The 17,527-nt window shown below is 36.9% G+C and overlaps 1 protein-coding gene and 1 long non-coding RNA gene across 3 annotated transcripts; both read left to right on the plus strand.

Moving 5' to 3' along the window:
- The first annotated feature begins 214 nt into the window (after positions 1–214).
- LOC148771595 (uncharacterized) lies at positions 215–787 on the plus strand. The gene has a single exon (XM_088815128.1). It carries the CDS (start codon positions 215–217, stop codon positions 785–787), a length of 573 nt encoding a protein of 190 aa, XP_088671254.1.
- Positions 788–11,322: 10,535 nt separating this feature from the next.
- Positions 11,323–17,210, plus strand: LOC148771596 (uncharacterized). Of its 2 annotated transcripts, none has more exons than XR_016030230.1 (3): positions 11,323–14,996; positions 15,299–16,077; positions 16,170–17,210. It is a non-coding gene; the product is annotated as an uncharacterized LOC148771596 (long non-coding RNA). The 2 variants fall into 2 exon arrangements; XR_016030231.1 differs by having other exon boundaries at positions 11,323–13,203; positions 13,308–14,996; positions 15,299–16,916.
- Positions 17,211–17,527: the final 317 nt, after the last annotated feature.

Below are 17,527 nucleotides of genomic sequence, written 5' to 3' on the forward strand. Positions count from 1 at the left end.
TAGACCGCGGACGAACTCTACACAGAGGGATTGGTCAGGGCATGAGTTTCCATTATTTCCGGGAGAAGGTGAAGAGTCTGGACGAGGACGAGGACGAGGACGATCACGAGGCAACAGAGGGCGTGGTTCATCTTCTGAGAGATCTAGCCGTGGTCGTGCTCGTTCATCGACCGTGAGTGGACCCGCAATAGGTCAAATTCCCCGACCCCCTTAGATGCGACAACTTCATTTCTGCCTTGTTCCGGAGGTTGTGACGTGGACGGACGTTCAAGGGGATGGTAATTGTGGTTATCAAAGCGTCGCGTGTGCAGTGAAGAACCACGAGGATGATTGGATGGATGTTAGAATGGATGTTTATAACTGTATTAAAACACACGAAGAGTTCTTCGAGGATTATTTCGGTGGTGGTAATTTAGTGTATCGGGTGTTGGCGAGTGTCGCTTATTGGGACAACGCCCCAGCACCCTATGAGAAGTGGATGACTATCACGGACGTGGGCGTGGTTGTGGCAACATATTACAACGCGTTGGTCTTGTCGGCTAGCAGCTTGGGCAATCAGACTTATTTACCACTTTGGGCTCCCGAAGGTGTTTCACAGTTATCTTACGAGATGACTATACTATTTCTTGAATCAGGAAGCCACTTTGTGTATGTGAAGATGAATGATAATTGTCCGCTTCCTCCGTTTGATAGACAGTGGGCGAGGTATAGCAATAATAGTGTTGCATATCTACCAGAGGCGTTGCGGAGTCGACGTGAAATGTGGGATATTCTTAATAGTGTTTGATTTAGTTTTGTTTATTTTGTTGAAATGAATGTATTACTATTGACATTGTATGTTATTATTATTATGTTATGATGTTATAATAAATATTACTATGTTATTATTATTATTATTATTATTATTATTATTATTATTATTATTATTATTATTATTATTATTATTATATTATGTTCTAATAATAATAATAATAACAATAATAATAATAATAATAATAATAACAATAATAATAATAATAATAATAATAATAATAATAATAATAATAATAATAATAATAATAATAATAATAATAATAATAATAATAATAATAATAATAATAATAATAATAATAATAATAATAATAATAATAATAATAATAATAATAATAATAATAATAATAATAATAATAATAATAATAATAATAATAATAATAATAATAATAATAATAATAATAATAATAATAATAATAATAATAATAATAATAATAATAATAATAATAATAATAATAATAATAATAATAATAATAATAATAATAATAATAATAATAATAATAATAATAATAATAATAATAATAATAATAATAATAATAATAATAATAATAATAATAATAATAATAATAATAATAATAATAATAATAATAATAATAATAAGAATAATAAACGAAAATCAGGTTATGGTTACAACATATTTTATTAAACATAAATTTAGCTTAAAAAACGAAAATCAGGTCCTGAACACCTAAACATAAATTTAGCTTAAAAAACGAAAATCAGGTCGTGAACACCTAAACATAAATTTAGCTTAAAAAACGAAAATCAGGTCCTGAACACCTAAGTATCCCTCGTCCTACGCCTGCGGTGAGAATGTCGCCCCTGAGAGGGTCCTGCATCCCGATCGTCAGCATCAGCACGGTCCAACTGTAGATACTCAGCGAATGGGGCGCACATGTCCTGGATCGTCCTGAAGAAGTCATCGGGCATACGCCGATATCCTGGAATAGAAGACGGAGGCAAGTTATCGTAGAAGTACGGATGCAACACTCGGGTGAGGTCATATATAGCCGGAACTGCAGATGGTTCCGCTCTCTCAACCGGCTCGGTACTAGGATGTACACGGACGTGGGTGTGGTCTAGATACCACGGCATATACTCCGGATCCGAATCCCAAGCTGGACGCGCCGGACGACCATAGTAATCTCGACTAAGCATGTGCGTGTGGGGGATACTCCACATCTGATCGCCGGGCTCATAGTTAACCTTGTAAGATGCTATTTTTCTCTCCCTCTTAGCACCTTTTAGCGGACGAATTGGGTCCGCCGGTTTAATCTGCCGAAACCCGAACTGACACAAAACTCTATCGAGCATATAAGGCTCGACCGTATCCATCCATCGAATAGTCCCGTGATGAACCGTCTTTCCAACTTCAGATGCCACTTTCAATCCAAATGGCGTCCAATTCACCTACATTCATTTAATAATACACATATATTAATAAGCATAATTAATATAAAATGATGTATCGAATCGAGACGTCTACGATTATATAATACACATAGATACTTGCATCTGACGGACGCATCGAATCGAGACGTCTACGATAATCTACAAGTATATCCTCGTCCTTAGGAATATGATGTATCACCTGCCACCGTTTACACCACGGCTCTCCCGTAACATGTGCGTTAACCATCGGAGGCCGGAAACACGGAAAATACTCATATATCCAACACTACAGTACGGGAAATAATAATACGGCAAAATTAACAACAACAACAACAACAACAACAACAACAACAACAACAACAACAACAACAACAACAACAACAACAACAACAACAACAACAACAACAACAACAACAACAACAACAACAACAACAACAACAACAACAACAACAACAACAACAACAACAACAACAACAACAACAACAACAACAACAACAACAACAACAACAACAACAACAACAACAACAACAACAACAACAACAACAACAACAACAACAACAACAACAACAACAACAACAACAACAACAAACAACAACAACAACAACAACAACAACAACAACAACAACAACAACAACAACAACAACAACAACAACAACAACAACAACAACAACAACAACAACAACAAGTATGCAATATATGCTCGTACCCGATACGCGGAAGGAAAGGTAGAATTGTCGCCATATTTCACCTCCAAATCATCTAACCGGGGTCCGCCACCATACCACCACTGCTCCATAAGTGCGGGGTCGACACCGAAAGCTCTCGCACCAAGCTGGATCGCGTCGGCCTTATCCATCCAAACGTAAGGGCGAATTCCACTAACTCGCAAACCCATGATGAAATGCACGTCGTGGAGGGTGATTGTCATCTCACCGAATGGCATGTGAAAACTGTTGGTGTCTGGCTGCCACCTCTCAATAAAAGCCTCTATTAGTGGGTTATTGTGCTGAGGCAGCGAACAATCACGCAAGTGATACAAGCCCGTACTCTCCAGTAGTGAGACACAATCATCGTCGTCGGGGCCTGGCCAAGTACACTTCGCGTGCGACCGTAATTTAACCATATGTCGACCCTGTTAAAGATATATTCATATATAAGTATACCACAATCAAGTGTAAATATTATAAACAAAATTTATTAATATTAATAAGTATTACCTTTCCCTCCCAAATGTCGTAGGCAATATGTGCTCCAAAACTCGGAATCAAGTGAGCGTATTTAGGTCCACCGGGTGTCTCACCAGTCAACATCCAAGGTCGAGAAGGAAGTTTTTTTCTCGGAGCAGTACGGGACCTCGAGACAGGATTAGAACCATCGAAATTACCACCCATCGGGACAGGAGGCGGAACATCCTCGTAATCGTCATCGGATGGAAAATCCGGCACCGGAAACTGATACTTCTGTTGAAAGCGTAGTTGTGGATCGTACTCATACTCATGCGGATGCATATATGCATCCATGTGTGCATCCATCTCCTGCTCGGCCTCTGTCTCTGTCTCCTCCTCAATCATCGTACGTGGGGGTACAAAAGCACCAGTGCGTTCCCCACGACGTTTAGAACTAGTAACATTTCTATTATGTGTCCTTCCCTCCCGTTCCGCAGTAGTCTCCTCCACCGGATCTGCAGGAGGACGAATCAGGGGTCCTTTCCCTTTTCGCAGTCCGAATTTTTTCGCCCAATTAGACATCCTGTAAACATAAAATTATTATAATTTCATTGAATTACCGAAATTATATTAAATTTACTAACTTATTTTAATTCAGAAAAAAAAATATTTATTTTAAATCAGAAAAAAAAATAAATAAATAAATAAAAAATTAAATCGAACGCCCGGTTTGGGCGTTTCCCGGCCGAACCGACGCCTGGACCGGGCGCCGGTTCGCCCGGGAAACGCCCAAACCGGGCGTCCAAACATTGATTCCACGCCCAAGTCGGGCGCCGGCTGCCTGAACAGACGCCCAAATTGGGCGTCCGTTCAGGCAGCCGGCGCCCGACTTGGGCGTTCGTGCATTATGTCCGAAAATTTTCAAAGCCCTACAAATCGATTTGTATGGCTTTTAACACATGTAGGTGTTGAAATTACCTGAAAAAATCGAAGCCCAAGCCCTGAAATTGGTTGAATTCGATGTTTTTCGAAAAAAAAAAATTTCTGAAAATTTTGGAATGGGGTGGTTTTGGAGAGAATTTCGAATTTTAGGGGTTTTAGAGAGATAAACTGTTTTTTGCTTTGAACGGTAAATAGCAATAGTTAAACCGTAAAGAGCATTTTCTTAAATTGTTAAAGGTTTTTGAAAACCAATTATTTTCCGCAGATGTTACAGATATGAAAAAATTATTGTCTTATGATTGTTGGTGTAATTAATAATAATATGCGTAAACAAAAAATACTTACTTGTTTGTCGGAAAGAGGAATTGTGAAAAATACTTAATTAATTTGGTTTTGGCCAAATATTTTATTATTTGGTTTTTGGTTCAAATAATTTGATTAACTAAATGTCCCCAAAAGTAATATTTGTGGACACATAAACCCAGACTAGTCATATCACTCGATCACATCGAGCGCGCATCTTTTGATCTTTAACCATTTACTCAAGACAATTTTCATTCACTTTACTTCATGATTATGATCAATTAAATAAATGAAATTAATTGATGATGCTAAAAATAGATCACCTTAGATAGTTGAGATTGAGGGAGCTGGGAAAGTAAAGTGGGTCATCGCTCACGTGCTAGATGGCCCTGAGATACCTGCGAACAAAGAACACGTGAACTAGGCCGGGGGTTGATCCGGCGGAAATTCCTACGACGCTCAAGTTAGAGTGCGGATAGTGGAAATAGTTGGGAGAATATGACCCCTAGTATTATTTGGATAATAGGGCGTACCTTAAGGATTGAGTTCAAACCTTTATTTATAGCTTAGTTGAGATTGTCGGGCCCAAACCTTACTTGAAGGTGATTGGGCCTCGGTGATAGTGGTCTTAAATATTGGGTTCGTGGCCCATTAGACAAAGAAATTGTAGGCCCATTGGGTTTCTCTATCTACTGGGCCACGAGCCCGCTTTAGAAGAACACTATTACGAAAGCTCAATCACCTTCAAATATGGTTTGGGCCCAAGAAATTAGCCTCAGCCCAATCGACAAGATATAAATAACGATTTAACTCATTTATTAAAGGTACGCCCTATTATCCGGACAATTCTACAATTCGTATCCTTTCAACTATTTCTACTATCAGCACGTCTGACTTGAGCGTCGGAGGGGTTTCTGTCGGATCAACCCCCGGCCTAGTTCACGTGTTCTCTGTTTGCAGATATCTCAGGACCATCTAACACGTGAGCAGTGATCCACTTTGCTCTCCCAGCTCCTTCTACCTCAACTACTTAAGATGATCTATTTATTGCATCATCATAATGGCGTCGTATGTGGGAATGCGTACAAGATCAAGTAGTGTGCATGATGTCCCTGAGTCATCTTCTCGAAGAGAACGAGACAATGCTAACAACCTCTCACCTTGCGGAGGCTCTGGTTTGCCACTTCCTCCTTGTAATTAGAATCCTCCTCGTGGTGTTTAGATAAATCCCCCACATGATCCACCACTGTGCGCTCCTCGAACGGTTCAGATAACTGAAGAGGCCCTCCAGCACATGATTGCGGAAGCTTCAGCTCGTGATGCCATTGAAGCAATGGCACAATACATCGCCACAGCGGAAGTTAACGCTCCCCATGCAACTCCACCCGTGGCACAACGACCTCCACCGCCACCGGATAACGTATCCACCTCTAACCCTAGGTCTCAGATGCAACAATCCACTCATCGCCATGATGCACGAACTGGTTGACAAGACCCACGTTCACTTGCAAGAGGCAACGCCTCTCGCCAACGAGCCCCTCCACACAATGGTGGAGATGAAGAAATTATCAGTCGCGTATCTCGCTCAAATTAGCATCTTAGATTAGCAATCCATATAATTTGCTTGCATAATTGACAGAATTGGAAGATCAATAATCACATAGGGTGAAGATAAAATTCTAGTGCTTTTTCAATTGATAAATCTTCGTGCTATTTGTTTCTTGTTTTTGCTTGCTTTTTATTTGTGTTTTATATTTTAGTTTATTTTAGTTAATCTTCTCCATATTTGACTGTGTAGGGTAGGCTTGAACATAATTGTAATAATCTAGCGCTTAGAATTAGATAGTTGAGTATTCCTCGTGGGACCGATACTCGGACTTTTTGTCCACTATATTACTTGTACGATGCGTGCACTTGCGTAAAGGTATTTCCAACCAAAAATAGTATAAATGAAAAATTATATTATATATTTCAAAACTAAAATCGGATCGAAAATCAGAATTTTTGATATTTTATATGCGATTCCGATTCTGTTCAAACAATAATCGAAAAAATAGGAAGATAAAAGGGTTCCAAATTCTAATATTTTTGGATAGGAATCGACGACAATCCAAAATTCCGTTCAAATTTCCACCCCAGAGTACTGATATTTTTTAGGGTTAAATACAAACTGCACCTCTATACTATTATCAATGTCGTATATAAACCCCCCCCCCCCCCCCCCACCCCCCATACTACAAAATGCGACAAAATTGCCCCTCAACTTAACAGTCAACCCTAAAATCTCTAACACTGTTAGTTTATGTAGCGTAGTTACTTTTTTACCTTTACATTTTTATGATATAAATCAGTGTTCTAAAATTCGATCGAGACGGCTGATTAATCGGTCTCCAAGGCGCAGGCGTCCCAAACCTTTACGATTTTAGTGTAAATGTTTTAAAAATTGGGTTTTTGCCTGTGAGGCGGTTTTAGGCGGTCTGAGGCCAACGTTGAAGGCGGGTCAAATTTCGGTGCCAAAAATCGGTCAAAATAAATATTTGGGATTTTAATAAAATAATATGAGTTTATACTTTATTTTGTTTATGTTATTTATTATTGTTAAAGTACCTAACGATGTATGCCAGGAATGTTCAAGAATAAATTTAAATTCCAAAAATCTACCTTTTTATTTATATATTATAAAGATTTTTATGTATTATGGTCTTATTATTATTAAACGTTTATTATGTTATTTGGATATATATACACGATGGAGATATAACTATGTTTAAATACATATTTATATATGTTTTGAGTATTTATAAATAATATTTAGAAATATATTATATTAAATTTTAAAAATGATTTATTTTTCGATTTATCACCGATTAATCACCACCATACCGATCAATCGTGGGTTGATGCCTAACCGCCTCCGACCCGATTACCGCTTTTTACAATCTTGATGTAAATAGAATTTATTACTTGGCCAATTTTTTTACTTTATTATGTAACACCCCGGTGGCATCAACAAGTGGTTCTAGAAAAATATATCTTCTAGTGTTTGGACGTAAAAGATGAAATGCATGAATTTGGATAATTAGAAGTACGGGAAGCATTTTAAATCGAGATTTTTTTTAGGCTGAAAAGTAAGAAAAAAAATCTTCATAATCTACCTATATATATATAATTAGGGGTCTTAGGATATAGGTCCCTGGTGACAAAACTTATTAGAACTAAATGACAAGTCTAACTAAACATTTGCTTCACATCCTTCATAACTTTTATTCCAAAAATGCCCTCCACACACAAAATATGAAATTTGCATCAAGTAACGGTTAAACTGCGTTTATCATTTTTTATTATTCATTTAATATTTTCATTCTGCATTGAACATTTTTTTATTACTTTTTTTACGTACAACACATTTATTTTTTTTTTTATTGATTTTCGTATTTTTTCAGTATTTTAGGAATCTATTTTTTCCATTATTTTCTGCGTACGTGATATTGAAAATTATGAATTTGAAAAAAAAAAATCGGTCTCAATCATGTATAGACATCTATAGAAAACTGTAGTAATCCGTAGTAACCCGTAGTAATCCATAGTAACCCGTAGTAATCCATAGACATTTGTGATAGCATAATCTTAAAACCCTAGTTTCTCCTTTTAACCCTAGCCGTCAGACACCCATAGTAACCCATAGAAATAAAATCGAAAAATTGTGATTCATCCCACCAAACCCTAGATGCACCCACCAAACCCTAAATTCGTGACACCAAAGGCCACCCATCCCCATCTACGCCTCTAAGGATACCACCACCCCACCCACGCTGCCATCACCTACCCGCGCTTCACAGCACCACCAACACCATTCTCGAACTCCGAGCGCCGTCGCTGGGCCAGCGTCACCCTCGAAGCCGCCTCCGCTACGCATTCCATTGCCGCTTCAGATCCATAGCCGCCACCATAGATCTGACGCGCCACCGCTACCCACTTCGTCGGCGCCTTCACCGTAGCCGCCGCCTTCTCGTCCGGCGCCACCCTTGTTTGCTTCTCCAAACAAAAAACAAAACTAGTCCAGAGGAACAGAGAGAGGGGGAGAAAAAGAGAAAAAAAAAGAGAGAGAGAAAGAAAGAAAGCGATGGAGAGAGGGAGAGAAAATGAGAGAAAGAAAGAGACGGGAGAGGGAGGGGATAGAGAGAGAATGAGGGGTGAAGAAATAAAAATAAATTTAATTAAAAAAACGTGAATGAATATGTAGATTAAAATATTTAGGTTATAAGGGTAATTTAGGGATAAAAAAATAATTAAAGATGTATGTCATATATTGTTTTAAATTAAGGATTTAATTAAAAGATTGTATTTGAACTTGTTATTTAGTTCAAATTAAGTTTCATTTGAGGGGCTCTTAGCATATTACCCCTAATTAATAACTTATTTACCATATAATTTCTATAAATTAAAAAAAAAAAAAAACTTATTTACCATATAAAACTAGGGCGAATGACAAAAAGGCCCATCACATGGGACTTAAATGCATTTTGGTCCACAAAAAAAACAGTCTCTCAATTAAACTCATCCCCATGTCCTTAGTCTAAAATACCCTCCATAATATAATTCTTATCAATTTCATTCATTATGCTCTAACTTCCTTAAAATTACACATTGACCCCGGATTTAAACAAATATATCCCATTAACCCCCAAAATATTTTTTTTTTCAGAAAATCATTTTTTTTTTCCGGCCAGATTCCGGCGTTGACTCTTTTTTTTTTTTTTTTTGAAATTTTTTTTCCTGAAATTTTTTTCCGGCCCTTGACTCTTTTTTTTTTTTTTGAATTTTATTTTTCTTAGAAAAAAATATTTTAATTAATATTACTGTCTTGGCTTCTAAATTACTGTCTCAGACTGTATATTACTGTTTGGGACAGTAATATTATGAATATTATTTTCCCGAACAGTAATATTATTAATATTATTGTCTAAGATAGTTAAATTACTGTTGGAGATAGTAATTTAGCAGCCAAGACAGTAATATTAATTAAAATAATTGTTTTCAAGAAAAAAAATTCAAAAAAAAAAAAAGTCAATTAACAGTTAAATTACTGTCTCCGACAGTTAAATAACTGCTGGAGAGAGTAATTTAACAACGAATACAGTACTATTAATTAAATTTTTTTTTAAGAATAAAAAAGTCAATTAACAGTTAAATTACTGTATCCGACAGTAGAATAACTGTTGGAGACAGTAATTTAGCAACAAATACAGTAATATTAATTAAAATATTTAAAAAAAAAATCAATTAACAGTTAAATTACTCTCTCCGACAATTAAATAACTGTTGGAGACAGTAATTTAGTAGCAAAGACAGTAATATTAATTAAAATATTTTTGAAGAAAAAAAAAAGTCAATTTATTGTTCAATTACTGTCTCCGACAGTTAAATAACTGCCGGAGACAGTAATTTAGCAGCCAAGACAGTAATATTAATTAAAATATTTTTTTAAAGAAAAAACAAAATGAAAAAAAACAAAATAAAAAAAGTCAACGCCGGAGACCGCGGTCAACGGCAGTTGACCGGCCTGAAAAAAAATTCTGGGGAAAAAAAGTTTTTCAAAAAAAAAAAAAAAGTCAACGCCGGTCAACGACGGCGACCGACGGTCTCCGGTGGTGGCGGGTTAATTGATGAAATTGGGGTGTAAATCATGAAATTGGAGTTGAATTGGGTTTCAATGAATTAGGGGTAATTTTGGTATATATAAAAGGATTTTCCTTATTTGCAAATAAGTTTGAATGTGCTAGATTTATTTGAAAGACAAAAAAGTTGGATGTCCCTCTTTTAATTAAGTGCTTTTGTCATGGTCCTATTTGTCATTTGCTCTATATATATATATATTCTTAATTGTACTCAAGAGTCCAAAGATTTTGGAAACCGTCAAAAAGTCAAACTCACAAAGCAAGGGGGAGTGAAATTCTGGAAACGTGTGGAGGTGGCCTCATATTTGGAAAATATTTAAATTAAAAAAAAAAAAACGAATAAAATACTAATATGCGTAACGGACAAGGAGTTCTGACCCTCCGATCAGATTAATCTCAGCCGTCCACTCAACACCGAGTCTTCTATAAATACCCGTCCCCTCCTACAACCGTAACTCATTCCTTCGTCTCTCGTCTTCGTTGGTTATCTGAGGATTAGAGTTTTGTTTTTGATTATTGGTTTTGTTTATTTCTTAGATTATATGTATCATCGTCGCTATGAAACCTGCGCAATTCAATTCAATGATTATCCGTCGCGTGTTTTTTTTCTTCACTTTTGCGATGCCGTCTGATTGTGGTCCTGATTTGATTTTATTTGGGGTTATTTTGCCGGTTTGACAATCGTATCGTCATGGATTCGGGGTCGTCGTATCTTTGCGAGGCGGTCTGATTGTGATTCTGAATTGGTTTTCTTTTGGTGATTTTGATCGGGCGAGGTATTAGGTATGCATCAACTAGTGGTTTTGCGTTTGGATTGTGTTTTATCTTGCCAGGGTTTGGTAATCGGCTGATTTGATTTTCGTCAACCTTGTTTGAACAAGATTCCTTGTAGAAGAAAGCGCTTTGTCAACCTTAATTGTGTTTATATGACAATTCTAAACAGAGTGTCCGGTAAAGTTTCGTCCTTTTGACTGCTATTTTGATCTGCTACTGGACGGTTCAACCTATTTGTCTCATCTGAAGAACCAACCGTTGCTTTCGACTGTGTTGATCATCAGTTGTGGTAATAAAGTAGGAACTCAGCTCTGAAACTCCCGTCAGTTCCAGATATTTCAATCTCTCTCTCTCTCTCTCTCCTTATTTTTCTAACTTTATATCACAATTTTTTTAATGTATCTTTTAAATCCCTTTACTGCTTTACTACTTTATTACTATTTGTTACTTTCTGTTTTGTTGTTTTAGGAAGGTTGTGTTTCATCTTTATTTATGGAGCTAAGCTAACTGTGCAAGTAGAACGAGGATCTGATTTTACTAGAGCGTATGTATACCTGGATAAAGAGCTTAAGTACAACTGAATACTGTGGATAGGATCGCCAATTGCTTAAGCTAGAGATCTCGGTTGGAACTGATGATGGCAAGATAATTTATTTTGTGATTTAATTAGCTTATCGATCAGTGGGTTTTTGTCAGTTCCAGATTGTATATTCTTATGTAATCATCATCCTTCTCATTCAATTTTGAAATATGACCATATGTTTTCAAATCTATTTGGGTGATTTTGATACGGCATGTGGTATGATGTTTCCTTATCGGCCACTATTTTGTCTATTTTTCGATTGTGTGGGTTTGGATTATGATTTCTCTTGTCCGTTGGTTTGGTTTTCTTTTACGAGATGGCATAGACTTCGAAGGAAATGGTTAAAATATGATTTTTGGTAGAAGAAACAGCTTCAAGTTTGAGTATTTTCTCCTTATCCCGGTTTTGCTTTTCCTCTCGAAAATTGATGGTGGATGTCCTCCCATTTGGTAACTTTTGTTTGTGTATTTTAGGGGGTCTGCTGTAGTTCCATCTTTGGACAGGATAACCCATTGCTTCAGCAAAAGATGGATTAGTGCAGTTGGATCTGAGGTTGAGTCTGATTTACGGACAACATGACGGGGAAGATAATTTAATTTCTGATTTATTTATCTCATGAAAACTTTCTTGCTTCTGGTTGCAAAATGTGTTGATCGGCAGCAGGTAGTGGCTTATTGAGATGCGTCTCAGATTCTTTGAGAGAGTATTTTCTAACGGCTCCCTCAATTTTCATATTACTACTTTATACGGTCATATTACTTGCAAATCAATCTTCAAATCCCCTGTTCTTCTTTTCCTTTCTGTCTGCAGACATTTGCTACAAAAATGATGGTAGGCCTTCTGTTTAAAGAAAGTTTTTGCTAGTTCCATCTACATTACTCTGGCCTATTGACTACGCGGAAAGATAATTTATTTAGCTGTCCTACCAGTCAGTACCTTTCTTCTGTGGCTTAAGGGAAGTGTCTTAGTTCAATTTTAATATCTGAAACTACATGTGCTATAGGAATGATGAATCTGATTTTACATATATCGTTGGACCCTTTGCAAACCGTTGGAAAATGAGCTTCAGAGTCTCTTATGTAAAGCTACAGATGTGATGGATACTTAATGGGGAATATAATCTAACTTGTGTTTTATCTAAAGCTCTTTCGTGCCTTTCTGTTTGTGGTTCTGATTTGGGTGGTTTTGCTGGTCTTACAGTCTAATTATCGGGAGCGTGTCTTATATGTTTCTTTTCTCTGTGGTGCTGTCAAGGTCTTCTATGAATGATAATTGATCCGGCAAGGTATTTATGATGTTTGGTGATGGAGTGATATGCAATTTAATATCCCGTGGTTTGGATTTGGTTCATATTTTCCCATCCTCGTCTCGTTGTTGGCTGGTTTGATTTTGTTTTCCGCGCGGTCATAGGATTTCTGGAAAAAGGAAAGTGTTTCGAGCTTTGGGCTTTTCTCCGCCTTTTCGTGAATTTGCTTGTATGGCAATTTCGTGTTATGTGTTGAGAAGTTCGGTTGCTACATAGTATGATTTGGGCTGTGTTGAACAACGAGTGGTGGTGAGTACGATAGTGATGCCAAATTTTATATTCTTATGAATCCCTCCATAATCTATTCTTTTTTACATTTCAAATCCTATTTCGTTTTTCCTTTCTATTTGCAGAAACTTGCAACAAAAATGACGGTGGTTGTCCAACCATTTGGTACCTTTGATCCGATTAATCTCAGCCATCCACTCAACACCGACTCTTCTATAAATACCCGTCCCCTCCTACAACCGTAACTCATTCCTTCGTCTCTCGTCTTTGTTGGTTATCTGTGGATTTTAGAGTTTTGTTTGATTATTGCTTTTGTTTATTTGTCGTCTCCGTTTTTCTAGATTATATGTATCATCGTCGCTATGAAACTTGCGCAATTCAATTCAATGTTTATCCATCGCGTGTTTTTTCTTCTCTTTCGCGATACCGTCTGATTGTGGTCCTGATTTGATTTTATTTGGGGTTATTTTGCCGGTTTGACAATTGGATCGTCATCGATTCGGGGTCGTTCGTCTGATTGTGATTCTGAATTGGTTTTATTTTGGTAATTTTGATCCGGCGAGGTATTAGGTGTGGTTTTCGTATGCATTAACAAGTGGTTTATTATCATGGGTTTTGCGTTTGGATTGTGTTTTCTCTTGCCAGGGTTTCGGTAATCGGCTGATTTGATTTTTTTCAAAAAGATTCCTTGTAGAAGAAAGCGCTTTGAATACGAGTATATTCTCCCCTCGTCATGATTGTGTTTATATGACAATTCTAAACAGAGTGTCCGGTAAAATTTCGTCTGCCACTGGATGTTCAACCTATTTGTCTCATATGAAGAACCTTCTCTCTGTTCTGCCGATTAAGATTTGATTCTCCTTATGATATATATATGTGCAAGATATGATATTTCTCGACTTTCGACCTTTGCTTTGGACTGTGTTGATCCACAGGTGTTGTATTAAAGTAGGGATTCAGCTCTGAGACACCCGTCAGTTCCAGATATGGTTCAATCTTGCTTTCTCTCTCTCTCCCTCATCCTCCTTATTTTTCTAACTTTATATCACAAGTTTTTTTATAATCTATTTTAAATACCTTTACTGCTTTTCCTACTTGTTTGCAGAAATTTCCAACAAACATTTTTGTGGCTATCAATTCGCTTTATTACTGTTTGGTACTTTCTGTTTTGTGGTTTTAGGAAGGTTGTGCTTCGTCTCATCTTTATTTTATGGAGCTAAGCTAAATGTGCAAGTAGAACGATGGATCTCATTTTACTAGAGCTTACGCACACATGGATAGTGTGGATAGGAGCTTATGTACACCTGAATACTGTGGATAGGATCGTCAATTGCTTAAGCTAGAGATCCCGGTTCGATCTGATGGGAAGATAATTTATTTTGTGATTTAATTAGCTTATGGATCTTTCTTTTGTTTCTGATTGTGTAATATGTTGCTCAGTGGGTTCTAGTGGAGTCTACTGTTGGATATGATTTTGTCAGTTCCAGATTACATATTCTTAATGTGATCATCATCCTTGTCATTCGATTTTCAGATTTTTACTTCATACGACCATAGTATTTCCTGTTCTTACTTGGGTGATTTTGATACGGCATGTGTCATGATGTTTGGTTACGGTTCACTATTTTTTCTATTTTCTTTTATGAGATGACATAGACTTCGACGGAAACAATAATAAATCATGAGAAGACGAAGCTTCAAGTTTGAGTATTTTTCCTTATCCTTGTTTTGCTTATATGACAGTTTTTTGTGGAGTCCTGAGAAGTTTGGTTACCACGTAAGATGTTTTTGGCTCAGGGGAATCGGAGTATCTGGTACATGCTTATAATTACCATGAAAGAGTCTCTACCTGTTTAATCTGTCTCATCTAAAGAATTGCTTCTTCTTTACGCCGTTTGAAGACTCAGTGTTCCTTGTTTTTCTAAAGCTAACTGTTTTCTTGCTTCTGGTTGAAGGCTTAGTGAGATGCGTCTACGGTACTTTTGAGATAGTATTTTCTTATGTCTCCCTCAACCGTCACCTTTTCGTCCAATATTCATATTACTAGTTTATACAATCATATTGCTTTCAAATCAATCTTTAAATCCTCTGTTCTTCTTTTACTTTCTGTTTGCAGGCATTTGCAACAAAAGTGATGGTGGACCTCTGTTTTGGGGTTTAAAGAAAAGTGTTGCTAGTTCCATCTAATATTATTTTAAACTGACTCTGCAACTCGATTAGTAAATTTGATTTTACAAGCACTAATGTACCCTTTGGACAGGATCATCTATTGCCTATCATCTATTGCCTAATTAGGAAGATAATTTATTTAGGCGTCCTACTAGTATCCTTTTTTGTGGTTTAAGGGAAGTTGTCGTAGTTCCATTTTACTCTCTGAAACTACATGTGCTATAGGAATGACGAATCTGATCTTAAATGTATCCTTGGACCGTTTGCACAGGGTCACCTATCGCTTAAGCAAACGGTTGGAAAATGCAGTTGGATATGAGCTTCAGAGTCTTATGTAAAGCTACAGATGTGATGGAAACTTAATGGGGAAGATAATCTACCTTGTGTTTTATCCAAAGCTCTTTTGTGCCTGTCTATTTGTGGTTCTGATTGGGTAGTTTTGCTGGTCTTGTTTGAATGATAATTGATCGGGCAAGATATTTATGATGTTTGGTTATGAGGTGATGTGCGTTTTAATATCCCGTGGTTTGGATTTGGTTCATGTTTTCCCACCCTGGTCTGGTTGTTGGCTGATTTGATTTGTTTTCTGGATAAAGGCAAGTGTTTTGAGCTCTAAGCATTTCTCGGTCTTTTCGTGAATTTGCTTGTATGACAATTTCGTGTTATGTTTTGAGAAGTTTGGTTGCTACATAGAATGGATTGGGCTGTGTTGATCGGCAAGTGGTGGTGAGTACAATAGTTGTATATTCTTATGATTCCCTCCATAATCTATTCTTTTTACATTTCAGATCTATTTCGTTTTTCCTTTCTATTTGCAGAAACTTGCAACAAAAATGACTGGTCGATCAATCATTTGGTACCTTTGATTTGTGGTCTTTGGGAAGTTATGCTAGTTTCATCTTTATTTTCTAAAGCTAACTTCTGGAATGATGAAAATCTAATTTTACTAGACTTCAGCCTCTTATGGATCATGTGGATAGGTCACCTCTCTCTTAAGCAAGAGACCTGAGTAAATGCAGTTGGATATGATGTGTAGAGTCTTATCTTAAAGCTATTGAATGGATTGAAGCATTATGGAAAAGATAATTGATTTTTTGATTTATTGTGTGCTCAGGGTTTGTCCGTTATATACAATTTGGATGACTGATGGGATGTCGTTGGATTTTTATTCCTTTCTTGTGTGCTAATGCCCCCTCCCCACCTGGATGTTCCATTGGTTTGTCCATTGCATGCAGTTGGATCTCGTGTTTGGAGTCTTATCTTGAAGTTATTAATGAGGTCGAACATAATGGGGAAGATAATCTAATTTGTGATTTTTAATTTCATGGATCTATTATCCCCTCGCAACCTAGGTGATTTATTTTGTCCTGTCTGGTAAATACAGTTGGATCTGAGGCTTGGAGTATTATCTTACCACCTGATGGGCATGAACATAAGGGGAAGACAGCCAATCTCTTATTTTGTGCTTGTACCCCCTCCATCTCTGGATGTTTTATCTGTTTTGCAGTTGGATTGGATGTTTAGAGTCGTATCTTAAAGCTATTGGAACGGGAAATAACGAGGACGATAATTTAACTTGTGTGATAAGGGGATATTCATACTTGGATGTTTTGGTCTGCCGTGACCAATCGTAGGTTCAGTTTTATCTTAAAGCTACTTGCCGGGACATAATGGGGAAGATCTAACATATGATTGATCTTTTTCTTGGGAATTCTATTCCCTTTGTTAGTGCTAATAATCTGAGGTTTAGAGTCTTGTCTGAAGCCATTGATGGGACAATAGATAATGAGGAAGATAACTAATTGGTGATTTGTTTATTCGTAGGACTTCTATTCCTTCTTGTTCGCTAATTCACCCTCCCCGCCTTGAAGCTATTGTTGGGAACTTGGGGTCGAGACGTAATGGGGAAGATGCTCTTATTTTTGATATATTTGTTACTTTTTGTGTGCTAATATCCCTCACTAGCTAGATGTTTTATTTCGTCTTGTCTGGTTAATACAGTTGGATCTAACGTTTACAGTCTTGCTGATGGGATTGATACATAATAGGGAAGATAATCTTATTCCCTTATTCTGTTGTAATACACCCTTCTCCACCTGGATGTTCTATTCTCTCTTTTCTATTATATGCAGTTGAATTTGAGGTTTAGAGTCTTGTCTGAAGCCATTGATGGGAC

Source organism: Erythranthe guttata, chromosome 3, assembly GCF_056151865.1.
Source record: "Erythranthe guttata isolate IM_541 chromosome 3, IM_541, whole genome shotgun sequence".
Classification (NCBI taxonomy): domain Eukaryota; kingdom Viridiplantae; phylum Streptophyta; class Magnoliopsida; order Lamiales; family Phrymaceae; genus Erythranthe; species Erythranthe guttata.